This window comes from Branchiostoma floridae, chromosome 8 (assembly GCF_000003815.2).
Source record: "Branchiostoma floridae strain S238N-H82 chromosome 8, Bfl_VNyyK, whole genome shotgun sequence".
Lineage (NCBI taxonomy): Eukaryota > Metazoa > Chordata > Leptocardii > Amphioxiformes > Branchiostomatidae > Branchiostoma > Branchiostoma floridae.
The window spans coordinates 9,289,260-9,303,683 of record NC_049986.1 but is presented as its reverse complement, the minus strand read 5'-3'; the positions used below and the strand labels follow the sequence as shown (position 1 = coordinate 9,303,683).

At 40.7% G+C, this 14,424-nt stretch overlaps 1 protein-coding gene across 14 annotated transcripts in view; it reads right to left on the bottom strand.

Annotated features, from left to right (window-relative positions):
• Positions 1-14,424, bottom strand: part of LOC118421257 (voltage-dependent P/Q-type calcium channel subunit alpha-1A-like) — a 128,505-nt gene that overhangs the window by 107,742 nt on the left and 6,339 nt on the right. For all 14 annotated transcript variants that reach the window (XM_035828464.1, XM_035828473.1, XM_035828474.1 and 11 more), the window contains exons 2-4: positions 11,441-11,571; positions 10,887-11,038; positions 7,149-7,382 (exon numbers count right to left, since the gene is read on the bottom strand). In XM_035828464.1, the coding sequence (XP_035684357.1) occupies positions 7,149-7,382; positions 10,887-11,038; positions 11,441-11,571 (517 nt within the window). The remainder of the gene's footprint in view (positions 1-7,148; positions 7,383-10,886; positions 11,039-11,440; positions 11,572-14,424) is intronic.

Below are 14,424 nucleotides of genomic sequence, written 5' to 3'. Positions count from 1 at the left end.
GCGAATAAAGGTAAACCAACTTTATATATGTAATGGCTGCACTCTATTGCACTGTAGGCTAAACATTGGTATAAACATAGGCTTAACATCTGTGCCGGATTATCTTAAGTACTAGGCTTATCATAAGAACGTGCACGTCAGTACCAATTTGCCGACACGAAGGTCATGTACATTGAAGGTAAAAAGGGCGGGAAAACCACCAGAGGACTACCGTACTCCCTGTGATACCCGGTCGTCTGAAAGCCCTGTCAGTCATGCGGTGGAATTCTGAGTAAGACAGAAAATCTATTTTTCGGGGGGACAGTAGTCGTTTAGGCTTAAGAATATACATTCGGCCGAAATGATTCAAGAATCACAGTTTAACAATGTAAAACTGAATTGCATCATGTCACTGGTATTTTCAACATCAATTTTACAGATAAAAACATTGTACAAGTACAAGAAAATTACAAACTGGACACAAGAGCACAATGTTTACCTCACATTCTTACATAAAGTGTTCAAAACTTAAGTTTAGCAACAGTGTGTAAAATATAGGAGGATTATTTTGAATTTCAGTATTCATCACTCAATCTCTTGCCAACAGTCGACCAAAGAAAAAAGTTAAAAGCAAGGGTCGGCAGGTTTTTGCTAGGGTCGGTTGGGCAACAACATTTTTCCTTGGCTTACGTATAGTCTGTAATATCTAGTAATCTTCTAAAATATTATTGCGCTACAGAGCTGAAGTTACGACAGGTTTTTGCCATGGAAATACATGGGGTTATAACCTCGTTTGGCAGGCGCAGATTTAGGCCCACCTCCGAGATTGTCGGCCATTTGGCCCCGTGCTTTTGGAACCCCGCCCAAACAGCTGCTAAACCAGCTTACGCATGCTGTCCTTTATACATATCTAGGCAAGCCCCGTCCCTTCCAATGGTTTCAGTAACGCCCGCCTTCTTCGAAATGGCTGCCAAAGTAATCATGAATATTTCCCATTCAACCTCGTTTAGACAGACTGTGCGCCCTATAAATTGTACGTCTGACGAAATTACTGACGGCCAGTACGCGTTCCGAGTACATTTCAATTTCAGCCAAGCGGGACATATCGACAGGAATACGATCTCAGAGGATAAACCTTTTTGTTCAAATGGGCTTTTCTCTCTATTGTCCGTTTATAGACTTTGAAACAAGACGCATAGCTCTATTCAGTAGAAATGTAAGTAATGTCATTGTGAGCATATGTGCTATCTCAGCTAGTAATGTTTAAGTGAAAGAATTGCTGACCATCGCGTCGTATAATTTCATTTCACAATCTTTTCTGATCTGTGTAGTCATCGCTTTTTATATGATGCATCAGCTCTGGTAATGTTTAAGATAGGATTTCAGATGGCCTTTCGGCTTAACTTCCGGCTTTGAGGCTTTAACCTACGTGACTTTCAGACAAACTGGAGCCGGGAATACCCTGGGAGTTTGTATGGAGGTTTGAGTTCTAAGTACAGGAAGGGAGCACAAAGAAAATACGGACGTCTGCTTCCGCTGGTTAAGTAATAGATAGAACATATTCCATGCTCTTCTATGTGGAAATAGGGTTGCTCCACTCACAAGGGGATTCCTTAAACACCCGATACGAAGACACAAATTGGACAAAGAAAATACGCGCGTTTTCTTCCGGTAGTTAAGTAATAGATAGAACATATTACATGCCCTTCTATGTGGAAATGGGGTTGCTCCATCCACAAGGGGATTCTTTAACACCCGATACGACGACAAAAATTGTTTCGTGGTAGACTTGGTTTCCCCTATGTCTAAGTCATCTTGTTAATAGGAACATTTGGATAGCTTTGATCGTAGTTCTTTTCTGTTGTTACAAACTATTGAGTATCTCAATGGGCTGCGGTACTATGGCGACTGTTCATTGTGGCACTTGTGAATTTGTCGCCAATTTTCGCCTGCGTTCACATTGGCGTTTGAAGCAATCCAGTGACATATACCCTCTTACCTAACAATTGCTGGTATACCCCCTTCCCAAATAAGAGGCACATAATACATTTGTATTCTTTTCTCATGCGGAACAGTATACTGCTACGATGAAGATTATCAAATGTTGATGAACTTTACATCTTAAAAAGAATATCTAAAGTATGAATGGCGTCATCAGTTATGCTTTTAAATGCCGTTTCTGAGGACACACCTTTTTGACGTCATACGAATCATTGCACGCACAGCTATAAAGTATTGACGTCAGTTTAGGGGTAATTTACAAGCGCGTTATGTGTTTCATAACTGTTCATATGTAATGTTGTTCCTCTTTATAAAACCACATCAGAACGTTTCATAAAACAATAAACGACAGTACTATTGCGCAGTGTTGTAGCTGGTTCGACGTTTACTACATATGAGACAATTGTATAGAACTATGGTTATCCAGTATTACAGAGTATCATCGAAACGTCTCTGGCCTATTCATAAAAAGTTATAGACCGTACTTCGTTTACAATAGGTTTGACTGTCATTGCCACTATCTCTTTTAAAAATACTAGCATAAAACTATAAGCGTACCTATATCAATGATAAAAGAAAGGATGAACTACTATCCTAATTCAGTCACATTATGCCATCATTTCAGACCAAATATGATGTAGTAAAGATCAAATATGATATCTAGAAATTCTTCGAGCGCTTTTGATATACATTTAACATGTGGCATGTCTAAAGCCGGGAACTTAATACAGATGGAATGCGATCAATCCCATGACACACCGCTGCCCTTCTGTACACTGATCCTCTCCTCATGAATATTTAATGGCGAGGTCAAGTTAACCTGCCGAGAGGCAGCCAATCAGCATTTTTCACACAGAAGGGCTGATATTTCACAGACTGACAAACCAACACAAGATGACCTGGAGATACGATTCTTTCACACGATTAAAATTGGACTTTGTAGGAAAGCGAAGCATAAAATACGCTGACTTGGAGGACCAAATCGTCAACTGCCAGGTTAAAGGTAATAAATCTAATGCAGATGAAAAGATTGTTTGACTGAAATCAGATCTTTGTAGTTTTTAAAGACTAAAAAATGAATGGAATGTTGAGTTTACACAGAAAAGGGTTTGGTAAGGGATAGATTTTAAAACAAGAAAATTCTACCATTAATTTACATAGCGGTCTATCATTTAGCAATAAGATAAATAAAACTCCTCAAGACATTTGTAAGTACTATATTGTTTTTATTGATTTGGATGATACACATTTTTTGTATATTCGATTGACGGACGCGAAATTCTGCTAGAACTCTGCTAGTTTTGTATCTTATGTACGAAAAGAACAAAACGTATGTACGATACCTCCTTTCGAGACCCTAGCTGTATGCTAAACTGTGAGAATACAGCTAACTATCACAAAATATTTAATATACTGGCATTATCTTAAATAAATCATTCTACAACTAAAGGGGAGAATAAATGATGAGATTTTCTAGGAAAGAAGCTGCCCATAGAAACATCATTAGGTGACTAGGCGGGGAAAAAGAGATTCTCCGCTGCAAGAAATGACCATATCCGCCGTGCCGGAATAGCATTGTAATGACACCCAACCCACCAGCGGGCGGACTAAACGTTTGACTTGATGCTTTCATCCGGAATGATTGACGTGCAATTCGGACGATAAGAGAGAAAATTAGACCGCCGATATCGAGCTAGGCTATTCCGCCGAGGGCCGGTTGGCGGTAGATCTAGCCAATGCGTGGAAGGTTGAACGACCTCTCCTCAATTAGATCACAGCTTACACATAACGCTAGTTCACCTTTATCCGTAGGGTAACCTTTATCCGTTCTTTTTAAGAACAATGTATTTAGGGAAATCAAGTCGACAGATGGTGGTTTCAAACTGCAATATTCTTTTAAAAAGTACAATTTGAAACTACCGTCCAACGACTTGATATCCCTATAAACCCTGTTTAGCAACACAGCGGATATAGGTTACCCCGCGGATAAAGGTGAACTAACGTGGTAGAAGCAGTACTATCAAAGCTTAATGTGACGAAAAACACAGCAACGCTATGCAGAAATAGCCTCTTTTTGTGCCCCCCCCCCTTTTTTGCAAATTTAAAAGAAACTCGCGGCAGATATATATCCAGTTTCTCAGTGAATCCATGATGTATTGTCCAAGGTGCTGAATAAGCTATCCAATGTCCTACTACCAATGATGAATGTGTTTTACGTGCGCTGAGGTATCCAAATACACGTTTTAGAAACAATACACGGAAAGATCGATGCCCATGTTTGTTTTGGGGATGTAAGAGTCATACGCCTCATTTCTTTTTTAGTCAACCCTGTCGTATATTGAAGACTTGTATACCAGCCAGAAGCCTTATGATATTTCTTTACCAAACCCGTGTATAACGCCAGTCATCCAGTGTACGTATGCTTTTAAAGCAGAGTCAACCTTCTACACAAACTAACACTAGTAATAGTAGCCACAAAACCCCATACAACCAACCAGTATAGCCACTGTATAATTAATGGGATAGATATTCAATATATATTCTAGATCAAAACGTACTTTACACACAAACGCTTATTCTATAAAGCAAGAACGAAAATTGGTCTCTATAATTGATACATGCTCTCCCACAACTGACAAAATGAATGAATGAATGAAATGGGCAATTTCAAATGTATACTAGAGCTATATTTACGAGCAGAGATAAATAATTGAAATGTAAAAAGATGAGTTAAGGTTCCAAACTGCAAACGAGTAAACAGCTAGTAGTTTTAGTTTGGGCGTTATGTAATAAATCGTATTGAACTTGAAGTTTTTTTGTTTAGTCAAATCAGCACAAGAGAACGACGTGCTTTGGTTCTCGAATGTTGTTTTGGGCTGTAGTCAATCTTATGCATGTCTCTTACACAGTCATCAAAGCAAGGTCTCTCCTAAAATCTTTATACAATCTACTCCTCTCTTCACCCGGTCGCTTTAATTTGTGACCCTGGCGTCATCATATCTTCAGTTCACAGTTAGTAATTAACAGGGGCTCAGGGGGTTTTAGGCGCTCGATGACTCATTTTACCCAAGGGTCATTTCGCGCAAGAAAGCAAGATGGCGGCACATTGCAAGGTGCATCGCTTGCAGAAATAACATCAACAAATCTGACAGAAAAATAGTCGTTTTATACAGAAATAAAATAATACACCTCACGAGGAGACATATTCATACTAATAACTCAAAGTTTCAACATCTAACGGTGCGGATTTTATTCCTAAAGCGTGGAAGTAATTTGGGGTTGCCTGACTTTTCCAATGTCAATCAATCATTCAGATGTACCTTGTTGCTGGCTCTCGTTGTAAGCAAAGCACCCGGAAACGTGTTAAAGTATCTGAAGAGCATAAAGTTTACGATGGTGTTTGAACAGCTAAAGGGGGTGACGCTTTACGTCAAATTAGCAATATTCATATCGTGCGTAAATATTACGGTGAGCTATTTCCCCCTCTTAAAACCAATCCTGCATAAGAAGGTACTGTAAATTAATCATATATATCATATACGGCACGAGTTGAGAGCAATGCAATTTATAAGGGATGGCTAAAGATAAGAATGAGTGAGATTATAGAGGGGGGGGGCTTTACTTGTCACAGTGCCAAGTGCTTCCTTTAATTTCCTGGGCCCTGGTAATGTATCGTACGCCAGTCATGACCGAGTGCCAGGTCGTGCAATCTATGCACGGTGTTGCCATGTAATTGTGCTGAGTACACTCTGCAAACAAGGTGTGTACATGTCGTTAGGCAAGTCGGATAGTCCCAGGTCCCGAGGGAAAACTCCAACTGTGCGCCAAAACGTCGTGTGTTAGAGCAGATATCTACACCTTATACATCATTCTGCGGTATGGGGTTTGGGGAATACTTGACGAAACTAAGAAGAAGGTGTGTCCGGAATGGAGAACGCTGAAGCTAGTGGAATGGACAGGATAAAGAGGCCCTTTGGGATGTGCAAGTGCGGCTGTCAGCCGTCTATTGTAGCGAGGATTGCTGGTAATTACTATAAAATGCAGTACATTGTGATCGGAGCTGCCTCGGTGGATTTACGGTGTGATGGTATTTGCGTGCCCATAAACGCACTTTCACCCCACACCCCCTGGTCACGACTTCTAGGAGGGGCTAAGCTAACAGTTTACTAGAGAAGAGAGGCGCTAGTTTGAATTGTTTCCATACGTTGGCATTTTTACTCCCCGCCTAATTTGTCAAGAGGGTGTGTTCGTGTGGCATATCTCTTGGGAGGTGGGTGGAGAGAAGAGAGAGAGAGATGGAAGAAAACTGACTCGGGACAAACTGAAGATAAAGTGGGCGTTGAAAATCACCTGTCTTAATCAATCTACGGTCAAATTAGAAACGCGTTTGGCGATACTACGCTCCGACTCGATAGCATCTGCGATTCGCTTCGTCAATCCAGTAAAACAGAAAGAAATCCCCGTAAAGCGTATATTGGACATATTGGACAATATGTACGCCATTAAACGGCGCGTGGATGAAAAATTCAATTTTCCCGAACCTTTGGTCTTCTGTAATACTGGGCTTTCGTGAGGAATGGATGATGGGGGTTATACATTTGATATGCTTATAGGGAAGTCACGGAATGAAAGAAACCCGTAAACGGTCGCTAGCGCTGAAGGTAAGGTAAGGCACCATTTTGCTTGGTTGGAATGATGGCGGACGGCGACTCCTAATGCGATGCGCGCCCTAGCTTGCACGAACGCTTGATTACTTGTCACAATATGGGACCGGGCTATAACGTAGGCTGTACAACAGCTCATTACATTCACCCATTCCATCCTTAATTAGCACAATTACTGCGGACAGCACACTGATACATCCATCTCCATATATTCTTATACGCCAGGATATGGCCATACATAAACCATGCATGTATCATATGGGGGGAACCGCCGGTATTTAATAATACACGCCTGTTTTCCCATAGGAGAGTGCGCTAATTGAGGTAAAATTACATCGCAAAAAAGGTGTAAGACATCAAGATATTGCACACACATAAAAAGTTCAACATTTGATCACTGCTATGTGACGAACACACAAAAGAGCTTAGACATGGAAACACACATGAAACATTGACATGACTACAGGTGTTGTATGACAACATGTAGCCGGCGTGAAAGGATATCCCCACTCCGTTATTCTCTTGCAGTACCTCCGGATGATGTTGTCTTCCCTCAGGATGAAGAGAGACCGGTTGTCGGTGATACAGTTCTTCTGTGCGGGGATGGGGTTGTAGTAGGCCATGGTACGGGCCCGCCGGGCCACCGTGTGCTTGTATTTCCGGCGTTCCTCCAGTTGCCGCCGCCTCTCCTCTGGATTCATGGGCGGCCCGGCCCCGGAAGCCGAGAAGGAAGCCATCCTGGATAGAAAACACGCAGAAAGAACGCACTCAGCTCAGCTCTTTAAATCCTAACGGTTCCGGGTTCGAATCTCACGACCCCATGGCTGGGATACGGGGAGGAGACGACTCTACAGGCAAGTCATGCTGGACCGGGCTTTAAGCCCATTTTGGCTGAGAAAGGCTCGCACAATAAAGACGTCCATACAGGAGGCGGTGAGGAATACATTATTTATCCGTGTGGCACTGGTGCAGGTTGTTGTGTCCTTTCTGGCCAATCGGAGCGCAGAACGTACGAAGATGCGCCCCGCGGACCAATGGCGTTCCACCTTGTAGTGATGTCATCTACCATCTCTTCAAACCCCCCTTTATGTTTCAATTGAACATCAAAAAACGATACATATCTATACAAACAATAGCCTTACATCTTATAAAAGAAGCTTTCAAGCGTGAATATATTGTGCACATGGCACATTTTATCGAACGTTTCAAATGCTTTTTTGTCCCCGTTAAACATTTCAGAATTTCAGTACTGTATTCTACTATTCTGTTTTACTTACCATAATAAATCGAATGTGGTACTTTCGTGCCCACTTTTCTATTGACTTTTTTTCCACATGTAGCTGTATTTTGACGTTTTTCAGTCATTTCTAGCGTATGTCACAACGTATGTTATTTACTGGATATGTGTACCCTGTGGTTTGTAAGCATTTCCTAATTATGTTTGCAAAATCAGCCGTACATGTATATGTAAATTCCTCGTGTACGGTGCGTGTTGTTTTCACAAGCATGGTCAATTTACCATCGCGTTCAGGGCAAATTTGAACGCTTCCAAATGCATGTGTACATACGCCGTCTACAGGTCACACAAAATAGAACGATAGGGAGTACATTCACTTGGAAGAAAAAGGTTCTGGACGTAGCGTGCGGACACACCTTACTAGTCCTTGAGCACGAATGGAGCGGAGTATCTATGAATAATTTATCCTCTCATACCGAGTTGTATTTGTGGAATTAGAATCGTATAATGGGGTGGTAGCTTCATTATGAAAATTTTAAAATCATGAAATAAGTATGTCCCACTTGGGTGTTTTCTTATTGTATTTATGTCAATGGTATGGCAACGAACGTAAACGTGTATGGATTTCTTTTGTTTTATGATATTCTAAGAGCATATATGACGTATGATGTATAGAAGTAAGAGTCAAACTCCTACACAGCTAAATTGATGACGAATTCAACGCTATGCTAATATCTCTTCGTCCGCTGTCAAGCAGATCTCTTTATCGTTACTGGGTCCCGATTTGTAGGTAGAATAGCGCTAAACAATATTGACATTTGCTCTACCATATGTCACTAATAGTTTGACGAACTGCCTCTTAAACTACCCAATCGCGACTAATGAATGGGTCATACATTGTCCGACATGTTGGATTTGACACAAGTAGTACCACAAACGATAAATATGAGTCTCATAGTATATAATTTATGAAATATCCTTATAAAAGAAAACTGTCTTTTTTCGTTCTACCTCATTTAGGATAAACCGAGAGCAAATGAGGCAGATTAGAGTTAAATCCACACGACATATGGCTCGTTTGAGAGATTTGTAGGCAGGGCATAATAGACGTCTTTTTGTGGTCCTAGCTTTTGTTTAAACTGACGTGTATGCGGCCGTAAATAAAGCCCTGGCACCTGGCGGGCTCTCCCGGGGGATTTGGGATCACCTTTTCATCATGAATGTCTGTGTATGTCCGCAAAACTCCTGGCACGGAACAATGGTATGTTAGCACGCGTCTTTTCTGTCATGTTTTTGTGTGTTGGATGGATGAAAAGGATTCCGATGGGTTTACCAAGATAACTATCTAGGAGACGACAGCATATTTTAGGTCATACTCGCACGATATCAAATTTTTTGTATAAACTTCGAAATGTTATTTAGATTTTGTAGTTCTGAAATAATAAAAAGAACGAATGAAAGATTAGTTTGTCCCTATTTTTGTGCCAATGTGTAATTCAAATTGAAGCAAATCAAACTTGATAAAGAGCAGCCAAACACAAATTTCCAGTCTTGAAAAATTTCCTGTTTTTTCTTCTTTTTTTTCCAAATCGTGCCTTCTGCCTCCTTTTTGTCGACCCTTAAAAATTCCTCTAATAAGCTGAATTAAAGATTTTCCTCTTTCTAGCAATGCTACAAAATTTGACACTGAATATTTCTCCAACTAAATGGCTTTCATTGCATTTTAGTAGGCTATTACCCACATAAATAATGGAACAGTCCACGAACTACTAGTATATCCCGGCTATTTGGCCGATTACCTGGCTTGTATAAAATTATAAAGATATTACAGAGACAAACTTGCCATATTCGTTTTTTATGCAACGGGCGTATTCTTTATCATGAGCTCAAACTATAACCTATATCCTATCTCCCTCGGCATTTAAAACCCTTTTGTTGGATTCCCCGAATTCTACTGAAAAATATCTGCTACATTCGCACTAAACCTGGGGCTTTTTGTCATTAATGACATTTGCCTTATCTACAAAGAGCAGAGGAGCTGTTTTATTTCCAAAATGGAGCCCAGATTCAGGTCATTCGCCTAAATGCCGTATGGGAATATCGATTCGGAGGTGAAGCAACAAGATGGAAGCATATGTTACACCACGCCCCCTAGCGATAATGTTTCCAAATACACACACATTACGACTACATTACATCCCCATTACGCTCTTTCATGGATCAGTGAAAATTCGACTCTGTTCTTCGTTTAGTTGAAAAAAGACGAGTTGACGATAATGAACTTTATTCTTTGAGGAAAATGTATATCATTTCCGGCCAAAAACAATCTAGCTTGAAACCAAAAGAGGGAATTGATTACGATATTTTTGAAACGCCACAGGAGCGGAGCGTTCTAAAGCATTGGCCCGGTTTGTTTCTATATCTCACAATACACCTTTCTCACGCGGCGGCCATGATAGATCGAACACGAGGTCAATGAGGCAAACAGACAAAACTTATTTCTAAAATGAGCTTCCATTCACTTTTCCCCTAAACTACACAAATTTTCACAATATAACATCAAATAATAAATATTATAACTAGTGTTATGCACCAAAAGATGGAGCAATTCAGAGTAGTGTAGACTGATCCCATAGTCCCTAAGAGATGCAAAATAAAAAGATAATAATGCAAATATTTGACGGACATGCAACCATTCTCTTATTGGTCGCTTCCCTAACTGGCAGGCTATCATTGGTTGAACTACTAATTATGATGGACAGTCTTTTGTTTGCCTCATTGAACTCGTTTTAGATCTACCATGGCCGCCGCGTGAGAAAGGTGTATACAGAAGTATACTCAAATGCTCTTATATTTCCATACTAGAAATGTCCCATTCTGGGTATTTATTGTAGTCCGTCAAAAGCCACCCCCGTACTTGTCATGTCTACAGTGACATAACTGTGTGGCATGATTCTATGATTGATTGACACAACTCTATAATTGATTGACAGCCGCAGACTTACTCTAGGTCCTTCTGTAGTGACGTAGTTGTGCGCGAGGCCTGTGAGGAGGCCATGGCGGCTTCCCTGTGACCGGACGTCAGCCCATGTCGTCTGCCCATGCGCGGGGAACCCTCGTACTGGTACCCATCCTGACCGTCGAGCTGGTCCGGGACCTGAAGAAACAAAAGGGAGAATTCGAATCTCACAATTTCTTAGAATGTCAAGGCATGGGAGACTTAATCTTAGACCACAAGTGTCATTCATAGTAGACATACCTGTTTATGGCACTGTATAGTATATACCGTTAAACCCAAGTGTACTCCCATATCCTATAGTGCAGAACAAAGCATCTTTTTCTCAGTGCATTACAACCATCCCTGAGAACAGACGGAGGACGCCACAGGCTATCTACTATATTGATCCACTGCTGTCATGTGTTTGTTATCTACATAAGACTTGAATCTTACAGTCTAAAATTCTAAAAGTAAGTCCAATACTTTCAAACCACTGATGGACTTTGAATCTAGTTATTTTTCTTCCAGATTTGTGACAATTTTTTTGTCTGTTTGACTTACCGACAGCGCATTCTGATCGTCAGACTGCATGATCTGCTCGTGCGCAGAATAGTCCCGCCGCATGGGCTGTTTCTTCTGCTCGACGTTGAACTTGATCAAGCCAGAGGCGACATTCGCCAGGCCGCGAGACGCTGCAAAAACAACAAAAAAAGACGTTGAAATTAGGGAGAAGACCGGTTTTGTTGACTTTGACTCTAAAGGTCATGGGTTTGAATCCCTACCAGGCCCGAATGTTGTGCCATTGGTAAAGGCATTTAACATCTATTTCCTTACTATACACAGTTGGAAATGGGTACCGAAAGCTTCGGTTAGAGACGTTTTCTCGGATAGGACTAACGCTGGAGGCCTCGTGTTTGAGGACAGCCACACCTATATACAGTAGGTTACAGAACCCATCTGCACCATACATTTGGAAAAGAGTATGGGTCCTTTTGGTGTTGGTGGATTAGACATAGTACCTACTGTACAAAACTGGTGTGTTACACCTAAATTCAGTTAAACAGTTGTGCGAAAGTAAGAAACAGCAAATATCTATATACGTCAGGTCTCCTTAACCGTCCACGTAAGACGGGGGCCCTACAAGCTATCTGCAACGTTTGTCCAGGTCAACCACTTTACACTGTACAATAGGGATGGTAAAACATTGAAGACGCTTGGCGTTTATATGCATTTCCTGATACAGGGTAACCAGATCATGACCATCTCTAAATGTGCCAGAATACTCATCTGATACACCCTAAACCCCCATGTTCGCCCCCTGTAGATCAGATTTAGCATAATGCAACCTTCAGTAATGGACTATAAAAAGGAACACCGAAACAGATAACGACAAAAGAAAACGTTTGTCCGTAGCAGTGTGACCTGTCCTATTGTTAGCCATGTACAACAAGATTAACTACACCGTGGCTTATAGCTTAGTCATTGATTCTACATTCCTGAATTGAACCTGACTGAAATCGGACGACATTTTAGGACAAGGTCGTAACATTTACAGTTCGATAACAGGGGTCTTTTCTTTTCTTGAGCACTCCATTGTATTCGTTGGGTCATCAAAGTCAATGCTTGTCGTAGATAAGATAAAACGTACTGCAAGTTCTATAGAATTTACACACGATAACGTTAGAACTGAATGAATCAATGTCTTAGATATCTTATCACTGTACAGAAAATGTTTTTTTTCTATCCGTTCTGCGACTAGACGCATATTCTCTTTCTTCTGAATTATTAGCCAGGATACCAGACTGTTTCCATGTCTTGCACTCGCCAATTCTTCGGCTTTAGGGCCAAAATACCCCCAAGAAAATTCTACAACGCCACTCCCCCTCCGATCCAGAGCAATTATAGCACACTGCATTTCATTGTGTCATTGCTAAACGAGTCTTAATGTAGTTTTTATCAAACGTATCGTGTATCATACACCAATTCAGCCTTGTATGGCTGCAAAGATATGTACATGTGTATGCGCACTTGTTTTGGTGCTAATAAACCATTCATTCATTCATTATTTACATCGGAGGTCTGGTATCCAGGCTATCGAATGATGTTCATGTACGAACCTGTGATACAATATCTTGTAATACATAAATTTCATCGCTCTTAAAACGCGACCGCCTCTGTAAGTGCATGCATCCCACCACCACCACCCACCCCCCTAGTTTCACACCCCTGCCCAATCCACAGTATCAATGGTTCGTCCCTATCAACCAGTGAAAAGCTGCTGAGCTTGCTGAGACTCCCTGCTATCACCAGCCTTGAGCTTTTTTTTATTCAAATAAACGTGAATGCCCCGGAAAAAAATCAATAAATGTCCACGGCAACAGATACTGAAAGGCATTGGAAGATATGAGAGGACTATCCGACATTGCCTTGACCTGAATCTGAACTACGATAGCAAGGTCGATTCGTGTGTGCAAATGTTGTCTGATATAAACATGTAACGTTATAAGCAAACTAGGACATTCTGTGTTATGTCGTAAGGCAGCAGCAAGTACATTCTATGAATGACATCAGCGCGTTCGTCAATTTTGTCTGATTTTGAAACGAAAACAACAAAAAAAACAAGATTTTTCCCCTCTGGAGATGTTGAACATGACAAGAAAGTACCAAAATAGCAAAATATATCATGTGGTAGCTTTGATTGCGCTTGTAAAAGTGACACTCAGTTACGACAACGTTTACAAGATATATACGTGCAAAATTGGCATTCCTCTATTCGAAACAATTCCAAACTCTCCTCTCTTTCTACATTGAACAAGCATTACAAGCAAGAAAATTACATTTCAACCATAAAGAGCCTTGACGTTCGTAGGGCAATCACACAACTCAGAATTGGCTGTCACAAATTAAATATAGAAACCGGAAGATTCCAAAAAATCCCTATTGACCAGAGGGTTTGTCCATTCTGTCCAGAGCTAATCGAAGACGAATATCACTTTATGGTTGTATGTCCCAAATATTCCGATATACGCAATTCTCTATACAGAAGGCTGTCATTTTGTACACAAGGATTTATCCAAATGGACCTGAAGTGCAAATTCAGATACATAATGACATGTGACAATCCCTGCATGGCAGATATAGGAAAATATATCAAAGAAGGTTTTGACATTAGAAATTCCCCAAATGATTGTAAAAGCCTCCAATGATTGTAAGAAACTTATCCCATACTACAACTCCTGTATTAGTTAGATAAGCCTTAAGTTAAGTTATAGCACTGTAGTTATGTAGATGCCATACTTTGTACCTCGTACAATTGTTGTGCAATAAAGTTATATATCTTAACAGTATGCCATGACTGTAGTTGTCAACTTGGTAATGCCAGTCTACCACACTAGTGTCACTTTGTGCGCACGTCTTGAATACAGAAATGAAAGACTTATCAGTTGTGGTGACAATGTCTAGACGTGCTTTGTTTATGTCTTAGGGGCTCTCACCTTTGACATATCACCCACAATCCATGTGGTTGTACATGCGCACTCGGAATA